This window comes from Macaca fascicularis, chromosome 4 (assembly GCF_037993035.2).
Source record: "Macaca fascicularis isolate 582-1 chromosome 4, T2T-MFA8v1.1".
Classification (NCBI taxonomy): domain Eukaryota; kingdom Metazoa; phylum Chordata; class Mammalia; order Primates; family Cercopithecidae; genus Macaca; species Macaca fascicularis.
In genome coordinates this window covers 13,252,133-13,266,052 of record NC_088378.1, presented here as the reverse complement: position 1 = coordinate 13,266,052, position 13,920 = coordinate 13,252,133, and the positions used below count along the sequence as shown (strand labels likewise).

General features: G+C 38.4%; 1 protein-coding gene across 25 annotated transcripts in view; it reads right to left on the bottom strand.

Moving 5' to 3' along the window:
- Nucleotides 1-10,969: 10,969 nt before the first annotated feature.
- The window catches only part of CEP57L1 (centrosomal protein 57 like 1), a 58,776-nt gene continuing 55,825 nt past the window's right edge, over nucleotides 10,970-13,920 (bottom strand). For all 25 annotated transcript variants that reach the window (XR_012433339.1, XR_012433341.1, XR_012433340.1 and 22 more), the window contains one exon: nucleotides 10,970-12,116. Coding sequence is in view for 21 of the 25 variants with exons in the window: in XM_005551547.4 (XP_005551604.3) it covers nucleotides 11,895-12,116 (222 nt within the window). In the remaining 4 variants the exon portion in view is untranslated. The remainder of the gene's footprint in view (nucleotides 12,117-13,920) is intronic.

Genomic DNA, 13,920 nt, shown 5'->3' with positions numbered 1-13,920 from the left:
GAGTGCAGTGATATGATCATGGCTCACACAGCCTCCATCTCTGGGGCTCAAGCATTCCTCCCATCTCAGCCTCCCAAGTAGCTGAAACTACAGGCGTGCATCACTGTGCCTGGCTGATTTTTTAATTTTTGATAGAGATGAGGTCTCACTATGTTGCCAAAGCTGTTCTCAAACTCCTGAGCTCAAGCCATCCTCCCACCACAGCCTCCCAAAGGACTTGGATTACAGGCGTGAGCTTCCATGCCCAGCCTGTGCACTAATTTTTAAAAAGCATTTTTTTCTCCTCAAAAAGGAAGGCATAGTATTTTGTAATAGTCCATTTGCAATTACACAGCTTTCTTTCTCCGAAGTCAATGTCCTCTCTCCCTCAGAAATATGTTGGAGATTGAACAGTCAGAAAAAAACATCATTTGAACACACTATTTAGGGATATCTAATTCCAACAGACAAATCTACCATGAAAAAGAACAAAATATACACAATGAATAAATTTTGAAATTGTTTTTATGTAACTTTAGAGCAAAGGGTAGAAACTCTACAGAAGGTTTTGCTTGGTTTGTGTAACCATTCTACAAATGAGCCTGGATCTGTGATGGGATGGGAATGACTGCTGCTGGCTTGTCTGGAACATTATGACCTCTGCAAGAAATCTGAAAAGTTCTCAGTGCATAACATAACCTCTCTCCCTTATCAAGAGAAAAGAGTAAAGTATCCATCCTAGACACTGTAATTTTATCCATCAGGCCCTACCTCCCAACACTGTTTCACTGGAGATTGTTTCCAACACAAGGTTTTTTTTTATTTTATTTTATTTTATTTTTGAGCCCAAGACTCACTCTGTTGTCCAGGCATGATCTCGGCTCACTGCACCCTCTGTCTCCTGGGTTCAAGCGATTCTCCTGCCTCAGCCTGACAAGTAGCTGGGACTACAGGTGCGTGCCACCACACCCAGGTAATTGCTAATTTTTTTTTTTTTTTTTTTTTTTTTTTTAGTAGAGACGGGGTTTCACCATGTTGGAGGCCGGTCTCGAACTCCTGACCTCAAGTGATCCACCTGCCTTTGCCTTCCAAAGTGCTGGGATTATAGGCGTGAGCCACCACGGTCAGCCCCAACAAATGGCTTTCGAGTGACATATTGAAATCATAGCATGTGGCTAATGTTCTATTTCTAACGGACATATAAGAAAAATTCTGGTGGGCACAGTGGCTCATGCCTGTAATCCCAGAGCTTTGGGAAGCTGAGATGGAAGGACTGCTTGAGTCCAGAGTTGAGATCAGCCTGGGCAGCAAAGTGAGACCCCGTCTCCTCAAAAAAAGCCAGGTGTGGTGGCATGCACCTATAGTCCCAGCTACCTAGGAGGCAGAGGCAGGAGGACTGCTTAAGCCCAAGAGTTTGAGGTTGCAGTGAGCTTTGATTGCATCCACTCCACTCCAGCCTGGGTGACAGAACAAGACCCTGAAAAAAAAAAAAAAAGAAAGGCGAGGGGTAGGGTGGGGGGCGGGGCGGGAAGGAAAGGAAAGATTCCTTTCTTCTTTATCTCAAACTCTCAATAGGCTACCCTTCAATAAACTGGAATGAAATAATATTCTTTAAATGGTCTCATGTTCCAACTGACCTTTTAGGATTCAGGAAAAATATTAATAAAAATTATTAATATAACTTGTAAGTAATACAGTGTCAGGAAAATGCAAAAATAATAATCCTGTAGAAAATGACATTAAAAAGTACACAAACAGGCTGGGCGCGGTGGCTCAAGCCTGTAATCCCAGCACTTTCGGAGGCCAAGATGGGCGGATCACAAGGTCAGGAGATCGAGACCATGCTGGCTAACACGGTGAAACCCCGTCTCTACTAAAAAAAACAAAAAATTAGCCGGGCAACGTGGCAGGCGCCTGTAGTCCCAGCTACTCGGGAGGCTGAGGCAGGAGAATGGTGTGAACCCACGAGGTGGAGCTTACAGTGAGCTGAGATCCGGCCACTGCACTCCAGCCTGGGCGACAGAGCGAGACTCCGTCTCAAAAAAAAAAAAAAAAAGTACACAAACAATGGTATACATGGTTAAATATTACACAAAAGTATCCCTTTACTTTTCATAGACATGTGGCTATTTGCATAGGTTCAAAAAAAACATGTTCTCCTTCCTACCAGGCAATAATTAACAAATCACTTTTGTAACCATGGTCATGCCACACATCTCATTAAAGTAGATATGGCAAACCCATTATTAACCAAAGCAGTCCAAGCAACTTGGCTGAGGTAAATTGGCTGGTTCTTGGTTCCTGACTTCAGTATAGTATGTGGGCAGTATCTTACACATAAAGTAATGACAACCTCTTGGGCTTGAAAAAGCCTCCAGACAAAGTTAACTCCTATGTTGTGGTAACACATGGCCCTAGTTTTATTAACTAGACTTATAAGAAAGTCTTTGTATATTAAACGTAGCCTTTTATCACACTCACATAGTAAAACTAGTCATCAAATTAATGATACTAAATTAGAAAATCACTAAGCAAATTTATGGTCAAATCCATGCTTTAGGAGGAAATTTGGAGGCAAGACTGACACCTTAACCAGAGGCCATGATAGGTAAGCAATGCACATCACAGTTGGGTCAGAAAACAAAAAACAATACTGCAGTAAAGGATCAACACAGTAAGTCTTGATTGTGTAAACTTTTTACATTCCAAAGAAATGTTTGTCCTGTGCCCAGATTCAAGATAACCTCTAAGTCCTTGGACTATCCTGCCTGATATGAACGTTTTAATTTACCTGGGGGCCTCAGGCCATACCAGATAGTCTAAGCTAACAATGTGATTAATGGTGAGGTCCTTAGGCCATGGAGTATCAGCTCCAATTTTCGAGGGGCTGAAAACTAAAGGTCAGTCACATGGGCTATCAGCCATGCTATGCCTACGTGACCAACCCTCAAGAAAAAATCTGGACACTAAGGCTTGGTGGAGCTTCCCTGGTTAGCAATTCTCCAAGAATGTTGTCACACATTGTTGCTGAGAGAATTATGGGCTGTCTACATGACTTCATGGGCGAAGGACAACTGGAAGCTTGTGCCTGGTGTCCCCTGGACTTTGCCCTATGTGCCTTTTTTCAGTTGCTGATTTTAATCTATATTCTTTTGCTATAATATACCATAACCATAACTTAACAGCTTTTGTGAGTTCTGTGAGTCCCTCCAGTGAATCACTGATCCTGATGGTGGTCTTGGGGACCACCCGAGATAAAACACTGAGGTAAGGTTAACAACAAAAACAGTCACCACCCTGTCTAGTTCTCATTTCCCATGTGAATGAAACCTTGAGCCTTTCCTGTAAGTTACTGTCTAATAACTATATTCCTGGTCTTGGCAATGCTGATATCTAAGGATACATGATGTCCTCTGATATGATGATTATTTGAGGAAACTGTTTTCCACCATGAAAAGAATAACTAAACTTGGTGACTTTGGCAGAAGAATCACTTGAACTCTGGAGGCAGAGGTTGCAGTGAACTGAGATCGCATCACTGCACTCCAGCCTGGGCAACAAGAGCGAAACTCTGTCTCAAAAAGAAAAAAAAAAAAAGAGAGAGAATCAAACTCTACTTTGTGGCATTACTTATGGGAACGCTCTGAGAATCAGAAATCACAGGCAAATATCCTACCCAAATACCAAAGGCACAGCCCTCTTTCGACTTGAGAGCCATTCTGTAAAAGAACACAGAAAAAAGAACCCTGTTTGAAATTTTGGCTTAAGTGTCCACCATTTAAATCATTCCTTGAGAGAATCAAAGAATGTAATACTGATATAAATTTTTCTAAGTTTATCAAAAGAGAAGTTATATACATAAAATAGAATAAGTTTTTTTAAAAAATCAATTATTTTTGAGATTAAAGTAAAAGTAGGTATCTTTAAAGTAACTTCTTTTTAACTCTGGTACTGAATTGCCCAGCTTTAAATTGGTAGTTTGGTTCATTTCCGGGAAAATGAAGGCAATAATGCTTTCTATGTTTTCAAGCATTTCGACAGTGCTATTCTCTCATATGTATTACATATTTTGGATAAGCTATCTCTGAAAATATTTTGCAAGATATTAAATATACTTTTGCTAGAAATTGTCAGTTCTAAAACCGTAAATGTTCCACAGAATTCTTGAGAGCGTTTTAAAATTTAATTTTGAGTGGGTTTCCTGTGCACCAAAATGGTTTACATTTTAAAGAACACATTCGTAAAGTTAAAAGGACTTACAGTGATGAAGAGTGAAATACTTTCCAATTCAGCGAGATTCTGGACAACTGCCCTGTAAACATCAATCTTGTATTTCAGGCATGAAATGATTCACATTCTGTACTAGGTTCAGTAATAGGTTTTTCCAAGAAATACCAAAGGTCAATGTACATTTAACTTTAAGGCAAATTAACAACAACAGCAACAACAACAAAATGCCTCTCAAGGTTTTTTAGAACCTATCCTAAAATTTACTTAATTATATTAAGCCGTCAGGTTGAAAAGTACATTATTTTACATTATTTTAGCTATGATTGGAACGTCTGGCTCACTTTACAATCCTCTTTTCTTAAAGACTAAGATTTCTTTCTTTAATTGTTGAGGTTTAGTAATTTGTAGTGGTGAATAAACTTTTACAAGTGGGTAGAATGCCATTATAATGGGATTATATTTGGTGGCCTTATTATTGCTCATTACCCTATAACACTTCTTCCTACCTTCTGATCATAGTCCAGAGCTGGAGAGTGGCTTTGCTGATATGGTTATAAGAAATCTGTTAAATAGGATATTAAAAGCCACAGAAATCCTCTCAGGAGTTACTTTATTTAATGAAGCTATCTTTCAGGTAAGATATTCATCTACTTACTCATTTTAAAATATTCAATCAGGTTGATTGCTTAGTAAGATGACATGTTTTTAAAGAGTACTACATTGGTGGTATTATCAGGTTTTTAATTTTTATGGTGCCACTGACTGTTGATGCTCAGAAAAATAAGGTTTGTCAAATGACAGATCTTTGCTCTCTTCAGATTGGAGACATGCAGATAGTTTTTCTCCCACAAATCTCACATCTTTATTGGTTGTAAAACTGTCTGAAGCACCCACAGAGCAAATTTCTTTCCTAATCATAAGACTCATGCTTGGTTAGATTTTACCCAGAGGTAGAATAATAAGGTCATTTTGTTAAGGGATTCATATTGAATATATTTTTTTGCCCACATTAAAAAAGCAATATTTCTCTAATGTAAGTTGGCTAGTGTTTGAAACTTGAATTATATAGACCAGGAAATGCAATAGTATTGATTAAAATGAGACTTGTTATCTGTAAAACACATGAAACAGATACACAATATTTCTGGGATAAACAATAGATTGGCACATCCATAACAGGGGACTTGGGAGTATTCCTATTTTAAATTGGCTATTCCACTTTTCTCCACATCCTTCAAATTCATTCTCCCTGAATACTTATTAAGAGCCAACTTTTTCTTCCCCCCAAAACATTTAGGGTTACATTAAAAATGACAATCCAGTACTCACAAAGTTTCACAAAACATTAGCTACCTTAATTTTGTGTGATGCACTCTGATCTTTTTTTTTTTTTTTTTTTTTTTTTTTGCTGATGAGAGTCTCACGCTGTCGCCCGGGCTGGAGTGCAGTGGCACGATCTCAGCTCACTGCAACCTCCGCCTCCATGGTTCAAGCAATCCTCCGGCCTCAGCCTCCCAAGTACCCGGGATTATAGGCACATACCACCATGCCAGGCTAATTTTTGTATTTTTAGTACAGACGGGATTTCACCATGTTGCCCAGGGTGGTCTTGAACTCCTGAGGTCAGGCAATCTGCCCGCCTCGGCCTCCTAAAGTGTTAGGATTTTACAGGTGTGAGCCATCGCACCTGGCCACATTCTGGTATTTTCAATGCTATTTTATATCATTTAAAAAATGCTGGCCAGGCGCGGTGGCTCATGCCTGTAATCCCAGAACTTTGGGAGACCGAGGTGGGCAGATTGCCTGAGTTCAAGAGTTCATGATCAGCCTGGGCAACACGGTGAAACCCCATCTCTAATAATTAAACACAAAAAATTAGCTGGGCATAGTGGCACACGCCTGTAATCCCAGCCACTTGGGAGGCTGAGGCAGGAGAATTGCTTGAATCTGGGAGGCGGAGGTTGCAGTGAGATGAGATTGCACCATTGCACTCCAGCCTGGGCAAAGGAGCAAGACTCCAATTTCAAACAAAACAAAACAAAAAAACGGTAGTGACCTGCTAAATTGATTCAACAATCCACCAGTAGGATGTGACTGTATATAGTACGAAAAACACTGACTGGATCCAACCAATGAGGAGGCTGAAGTATGTAGAAATTGAGGGGCTTAAGTTCATAAGGAAAGTGAATGGCAATCCTTTGCATAATTCTGTGCAAGTCAATAGTTGGCCTCTAGAATATAACCTTTCTGTATAATTCTTATTGTTCTGTTTTAGTCTAAGTCATTATTGCTTGATTTTCCCCCATTTCTCCATTTACCTCATTGTTTCATACCCACTGCTTCCACTCATGCCTTTGAATTTGATTACAGACTGGCTATGGCCAGCATATGTTTGAAATTACTAAAGGAACTGGTATTTTCAATCAAGAAGCTTAATGAAGAGTGAAAATCCTAGACCAATACTGCTACCAAGCAAAAAATTTAAAAAGGTGAAGGTATATAAATCAAGATAGTTAGAAAATGAAGAAATTACAAACAGGCCAACTTCTAAAGCACTTTATCAGTAGACGAGAACAAATATTTAGTAGGCAAATATTTATTGAGCATCCGCTATGTGGTAGTCATTATGCCTTTCATGTCACTTACTGTTTTCTTCCTTTTAAATATATATGTCTTATCTCTCCTCAACACTATAAGCAACTTGAAAACAGAATTCCATAGTAGCTAGTACAGTATTCTGAGATCAATAATTAGAGATCAATAAATACGTACTGATGAACAAGTTTTATTTATTGGATACCAATATCCAAATAAAGGACTCTTGGCTCTCAAACCTCTTCCTCTTAGCATAGTATCAAAGCAAGCACCATTCTGGTGCCCACTGTTGGTGGAACCACACCCTGCCCCTCCCCAAACAAACAATACTGGGCTATTCCTTTTTTTTTTTTTTTTTTTGCTTTGAGGCAGAGTCTCACTCTGTTGCCCATGCTGGAGTGCAGTGGCACAATCTCGGCTCACTGCAACCTCCGCCTCCCAGGTTCAAGCAATTATTCTGCCTCAGCCGCCCGAGTAGCTGGACTGCATGCCACCACGCCCAGCTAATGTTTTTTGTATTTTCAGTAGAGACAGGGTTTCACTACGTTGGCCAGGCTGGTGTTGAACTCCTGACCTCAGGTGATCTGCCTGCCTCAGCCTCTCAAAGTGCTGGGATTTCAGGCACAAGCCACAGAGCTCGGCCCCAAATGGGAACTGGATCCATCTATATCAATAATGAGAACACTCCCAATAAACCTACCAGGAAAAAAAAAATTCACCTAATTCCTTAAGAAAACAATCTACAGCAAAAGTAACAACAAACTCTGGCCCAGACATTATTTTAAGTCTTAAATTTATAATTTTTCTATGTCTAATTCTCCTTACATGAAAAAAAAAAACAAAAAATGAATTGAAAGAGAAAGTTACATGAAAACAAGTAGATGGAATATGAAGAAAAAGGCTGAGGCATTGATAAGGTCTATTTAATTACCAATAACTAAATTTATTTTCAGATGAGTGACAGTCAATATTACTTTTATTTATCCTCATCTCACTTTAATTAAAAGGTGCAATAGCACTAAAGAGTTTTTAAAAAATCTCACAGTTGCTATTATGCCTTAGTGAGGGTTGTCTTGTCATATGTCTGAGAGTCGGCTTGTACTTATCTAAACATCACCTACAATTAAATGTTCTCAGTAGGTAAAGCTTTAGTTACAGCTGAATAGAGTTCCAGGAAACCCCATTAGGAGTTTCACTATTTACTCTACACCAATAATGGCAGCTGTTGCATTTCTGTCTGCAATGCACACACTTTCCATTGTGCATAACCAACTGGCCTCTTCCCCCCTTAGATTGAGTTCTCACATTACAAGTAAAATTTTAATTTAATTTTTGATGTCTTATCATGGATTAAGAATACAGATTTAGGCCGGGTGCGGTGGCTCATGCCTGTAATCCCAGCACTTTGGGAGGCTGAGGCGGGGAGATCACCTGAGGTCAGGAGATCGAGACCATCCTGGCTAACACGGTGAAACCCCGTCTCTACTAAAAATACAAAAATTAGCTGGGTGTAGTGGCAGGTGCTTGTAATCCCAGCTACTCACCAGGCTGAGGCAGGAGAATCGCTTGAACCTGGGAGGCGGAGGTTGCAGTGAGCTGAGATCGTGCCACTACACTCCAGCCTGGGCGACACAGCGAGACTCCATCCCCACCAAAAAAAAAAAAAGAAAGAAAGAAAAAAAGAAAAAAAGAGTATACATTTATAGTTAAAATTATACTTTTAAAGTAAGACAGCTCTCACATCTACCTGCAGGTATAGAAAAAAAGAAAAAGAAAAACGAATAAAGTAAGAAAGCCACCAAAAAAACTACATTGTCTACATTATCCCAGCCAGTTAGCTGACTATGTACTAAGTATCTCCCACTTTAATCTTACATTGTTGAAAACTGAACATTTCCCTCTGACCCTCCTGTCTTTATCTACAACCTAATAAAAATAGCTGGGTTGCCAATGATCTACCCAAGTACAGCTTATTCAGGATTCCAACTCCCATTTCCAGTATCAGAATATAGTCACAATACCTGCTGCTTCAAACACTAGAACTTTCTGGCTTCAGTTTCATCAAAATTGAGACCTGCCTTGGTTAGAAAATTCCAATTCCATTATTTCAATTTCTAATTACATAAAAACCAAACAACTCTGTTTTTTACTTAAGTGAACAAAATCTGTGAAATCATACCAAGTTTCTGCTAGACAGAGCACAGCTGTGAGGTTGCTATAGCAACTCTTGTACACTGACCATAGACAGACTGCTCCACCCAGGAAAGAAATCTTTTGCTCCACCCCGAGGAGTCAAAGGCTCTGGCAAGCAGGCAGTCTGTGAGCTCAGTAGCTGTGATGAAGCAACAAGACACCATTCTTCGTTGCCTCTCAATAATACATTTCACCTCAACAACCACACCATACTCCAAACCAATTTGCTGTGTGTGGTTATATATTTCAGCACCATGATAGGACTGTGTTCTTTACCCCCTCCCATTAGAAACCTGCGCTAGGAAAGATGCCAAAGCCATTTCCCTTCAGGCACACAGGAAGAGACAAAAACCAAAATAAGTGAGACTATTCCCACATTTACCAACAATATATTTAGGTGTTTGCTTTTAGGCTTCAACCCATGCAAACATGTATTCTACATTTTTTTTTTTTTTGCCACTCAGATTCAAAAAATATTTATTGAGTTTTTAATAAGTGCCAACTCTTCTGCTGGGTGCTTTCCCATGTTATTTCATTAACTCCTCACAACAAATTAGTATAGTCCTGTGAGAGATATAATAGTATAATCCTCACTTTACAGATGAGAAACTGAGGCTCCAGAAAGTTATTTGACTTGTCCAAGCTATTAAATGTTGGAGTCCCAGAATTTGAAACCAAGTTTCTCAGCTCTGAAGTCGTGGTTTTTTCTACTACACTGGACTAATTTTTAAGAAAATTGTCAGCTGAAATATTCCATGTTCCTAAAATGTTTTTGTTTGTTTGTTTGTTTTTGTTTTTGAGATGGAGTCTTGCTCTGTCACCAGGCTGAAGTACAGTTGTGCGATCTCAGCTCACTGCAACCTCTATCTCCCGGGTTCAAGCGATTCCCCTGCCTCAGCCTCCCAAGTAGCTGGGATTACAGGCATGTGCCACCACATCCGGCTAATTTTTGTATCTTAGTAGAGATGGGGTTTCACATGTTGGCCCAGATGGTCTCGATCTCCTGACCTTGTGATCCGCCTGCCTCAGCCTCCCAGAGTACTGGGATTACAGGTGTCAGCCACCGTGCCTGGCCGGTTTTTAAATTTTTAATGATAATTTTTAAAGCAATACATCTTCACAAGTAATGACTTTATTAATAACTAAATATATTCAGCCACCTTCCTCAATGTATAGAAAACAAAACCACAGAACTATAGGTCTGCATTATGGTCCTGGTGGATAGCAGAAAGCTAAGAAGTTTAGCACAAAGCTAAGCTTAAACTATAAAACTCATATCCTCAAGGAGGAAAGGCAAAGTAGAAAAACAGGTAAGGTGATACAACTGAGTTTAGATCAAACACCCTATGGAACATCTCCAGGGCTGAGGAGCTAAGGATGTGAATGAGGAGGGTGAAAGTTGGCAAAGAGCACATGCACTATTTACACCAGGAGGAAATTTTGATCTCTGCCATTAACTGCTTTCAAGGACAATTCCAAGTATCAACGTGCCCATCTTCAGTCACCGCCCCACTTCCAGGTATGGAAGGTCTTCTAACATGGTATCTCTTCTCACCATTAGAATGAATTATAGTTCTCCTCCTCCCCAAAAGATCCATAATTACCAACTTTTTCCTACACAAGCCTTCTTGCGAATTACCTAGGAAAACAGAAAAACTGTCTTTAAAAAACTGCTCTCCTTAGCTTCCCAAGATCCTGACCTAAAAATTCTTTCACATCTATAGCTTGAACACTCCATCAGCTGTGGATTCAAAGAATTCAGTAAATACGTACTTCCAACTCTGTCCCTTAGGAATCACCATCTCTTAAACTGCTACCCTATATTTGAGCTCCTCCATCCCATTACACCTTTTCTGTCTGTCCTCTATTTCTACTTCAGTTCATGACTCTAGTCCCCCAGCTGCTTCAGAGGATTTGAGTGAGAAACCAAGAGTTCAGGAGAGTCATACTAGCTCCCCTAGGCACTCAGAAAAACGATCAAGTGCAAATTTATTACAAAGCATCATACACAATGACATTTTTTGACATTATTGATTTTAAAATATAAAAAATTAAAATAGACCATACTACCCTGAATTTCTGCTGGATGAGGTAATTTAATGTCCAGCTTCCTCTTCCTCCATACTTTCTTGTAAAAAAAAATACCACTTTTGTGGGTCCTAGAAATTCAGTCTCAATTTATACTGATGGACATTACATACAATGCAAAGAATAGAAGTCAGCAAAAGTTATAAAGTAGTAAGATAAAATGGATCATTATTTTTTTTAAAAAAACTAGTTTTGTAAAAGAGAATGGGAATAGCAGATGAAAACTTCTGCAACTGAATTACTGTCTCCTAAAAATTAAGTAGCTATGGGTTCCTATTGTCTCATAAAACTTGGATTAAAGGCTTCTTCATAAAACTGTCTAATTGTTAAGCTTTTCCTTTTCCAAAAGAGAAAAACATTTCACAGCTTTAAAACAAAATAGAAAGAAGACACCAGGAAAGCTAAATGATCTTTCTGAACTCTGTTCATTTAACATTTGTTTTTAAGGTTGCAAACCTATGAAAAGTGGAATGAATGGTACTTGTAGCTCAGATTTAACTCAATTTTGAATATTGTCAATCTAGTACAATTTCTCAAATTTAGCTTAAGATATCTGCAAAGCAAACAATGTTTCTAAGACAAGATGAGGTTATAGGCTTCAATCAATAAGAAAAACAAAAAAGCAATTAATTTATTATTTGGAACCCAGTAGGTCATTAGGCACTAATTTAAAAATACTGCAACTTCATGTCTTATAGAAGCTAGAAACATGATTCAAAATGTCACAAAGTTATATTAAATTAAAACCACTTTAGACAATTCAAGGTCTCATTGACAAAGTTCATTAAGGTGACAGTTTTGCTATTTTGTTACTGTTCCCACATGATATCATCTCTTCTCAATTTCATTTGAAGATTATGAACTCTTATTGGATGAAAGCTGCTGTTTTTCTGAAAAAGTTTAGTGTCAGTCAAACATTTTCTGGGGCTATTTTTTATGTTCTTTGATCCTTTAGGGTTGCTGTCTTCTTGCTGAATACCTGAAGCTTCACTCATCTTTGAGTTTTGAACTTTTTGCTGCAGTTTACGGACCTGGAGAGAAAAAAAATCTAACATTTTAGTCAAAAATATACTAAAAATATATTCCAAAATAGGTTGAATTGATGGTTTAAAGTTAAAAAGTTAAAATTGAACATTAAAAAGTTCAATTCGGTAAGTTTTTAATTTATTGAACATCTATTACATGCCTAACACTGTGCTTGTCAGGTAGAATTATAATGAAGAAAACAGTTCTTACTTTCAAGGAGCTTACTGCTCCTATTAGTGAAAAAAAGCATATATGTGACAACTAGAGAATACAATGAACCAGGATAACTTTGAATAAGACAAAAAGTGTATATGTAAGAAGCCCAAAGTAAGATAAGGTCAACGTGGGCTGCAGAGACTGGGGGGAAAGGTTGTATGTAAGATAACTGGTAAAAACCAGAGAACAGAGAGCAGAGAGAAGAACTTTTCTGGTAACATTAACAGCAAATCTAATAATTGGTTCTAGGAATGAGTATCAAGTTTTGAAAATTATACATACACACACGTGTGTGTATGTATGTGTATATATATGTGTGTGTGTATAAATATGTGTGTTTTTTTTAACTGCCATTCAGGAGTACTTTAAATTCAGGAATACCTTTGTGTACAAATACTTTTGTATATTCCTGAATTTAAAGTACTCCTGAATGGCAGTTTAAAAAAAAGTCAAGGGTTTGGGAGGCCGAGACGGGCGGATCACGAGGTCAGGAGATCGAGACCATCCTGGGTAACACGGTGAAACCCCGTCTCTACTAAAAAATACAAAAAACTAGCCGGGCGAGGTGGCGGGCGCCTGTAGTCCCAGCTACTCGGGAGGCTGAGGCAGGAGAATGGCGTAAACCCGGGAGGTGGAGCTTGCAGTGAGCCGCGATCGCGCCACTGCACTCCAGCCTGGGTGACAGAGCCAGACTCCGTCTCAAAAAAAAAAAAAAAAAAAGTCAAGGGAATAACTTTATCACCTTGAGTAGTATATGGTAATAGTGGAGGTAGACAGAATTAAACAAAAACAATACAAAACAATACGTATCAACCAGCCAAAACCCATTTCTTCAAAGTCTAACCCATTACTTAATCTGTTTCACTTGAGCATAGGTCGAATTTGTAGAGCTGACCCAGACTTTGGGTGAGTACCTAGTTCTCTATTTAGTTAATAATCAATTTTTATTACAGATATTACATTTATCATAATAAAGTGCTTAAAATTTATACTGGTATAGCTATTATGGAATATATATCATGTTTTTCAAAATACAGTATATATATACTAGCTGAGTTTTAAAAATGATCATTCTTCTATTCCTTTCAAGTTTCTCTTATGCAATTTCAAGAAAGTGTACAAGTTGTATAATCTTCACTCCAAAACATACAGAAATTTTTACTTATTATAGCCTTAAAAGCCAGTAAAATAAAAATATTTGTTTTAAAAATGTCACTTCTTTCTTTCTTCCTTTCTTTCCCACAATAAGAATAAAAGTAATAATATTCTGCATCTTTTATTACTTTCCTATAAAAGGCAGGGAGGCTTATTTGTGACATTCATATATCATTAACTTATATGAATGATGATTTTGTCCATAGGCAGATGGCTACATGAGGTGACTTGAGGGTTCCTGGGAAAGGCTCCCTCTGCCTTCTGCTCCAGCAGTGTAATAGTGCTGCAAGTTCAACCTACGGAGTCATTGTCTTGGAATTAAATATTATATTCCATGATTTTTCTGTTAAAATAATAAAACTGTTAGCTATTCTTAGTTATTACATCTTAACAGAAGTATAGAGTTTTCCTCACCATCCCTGTCCTACTCACTATAGC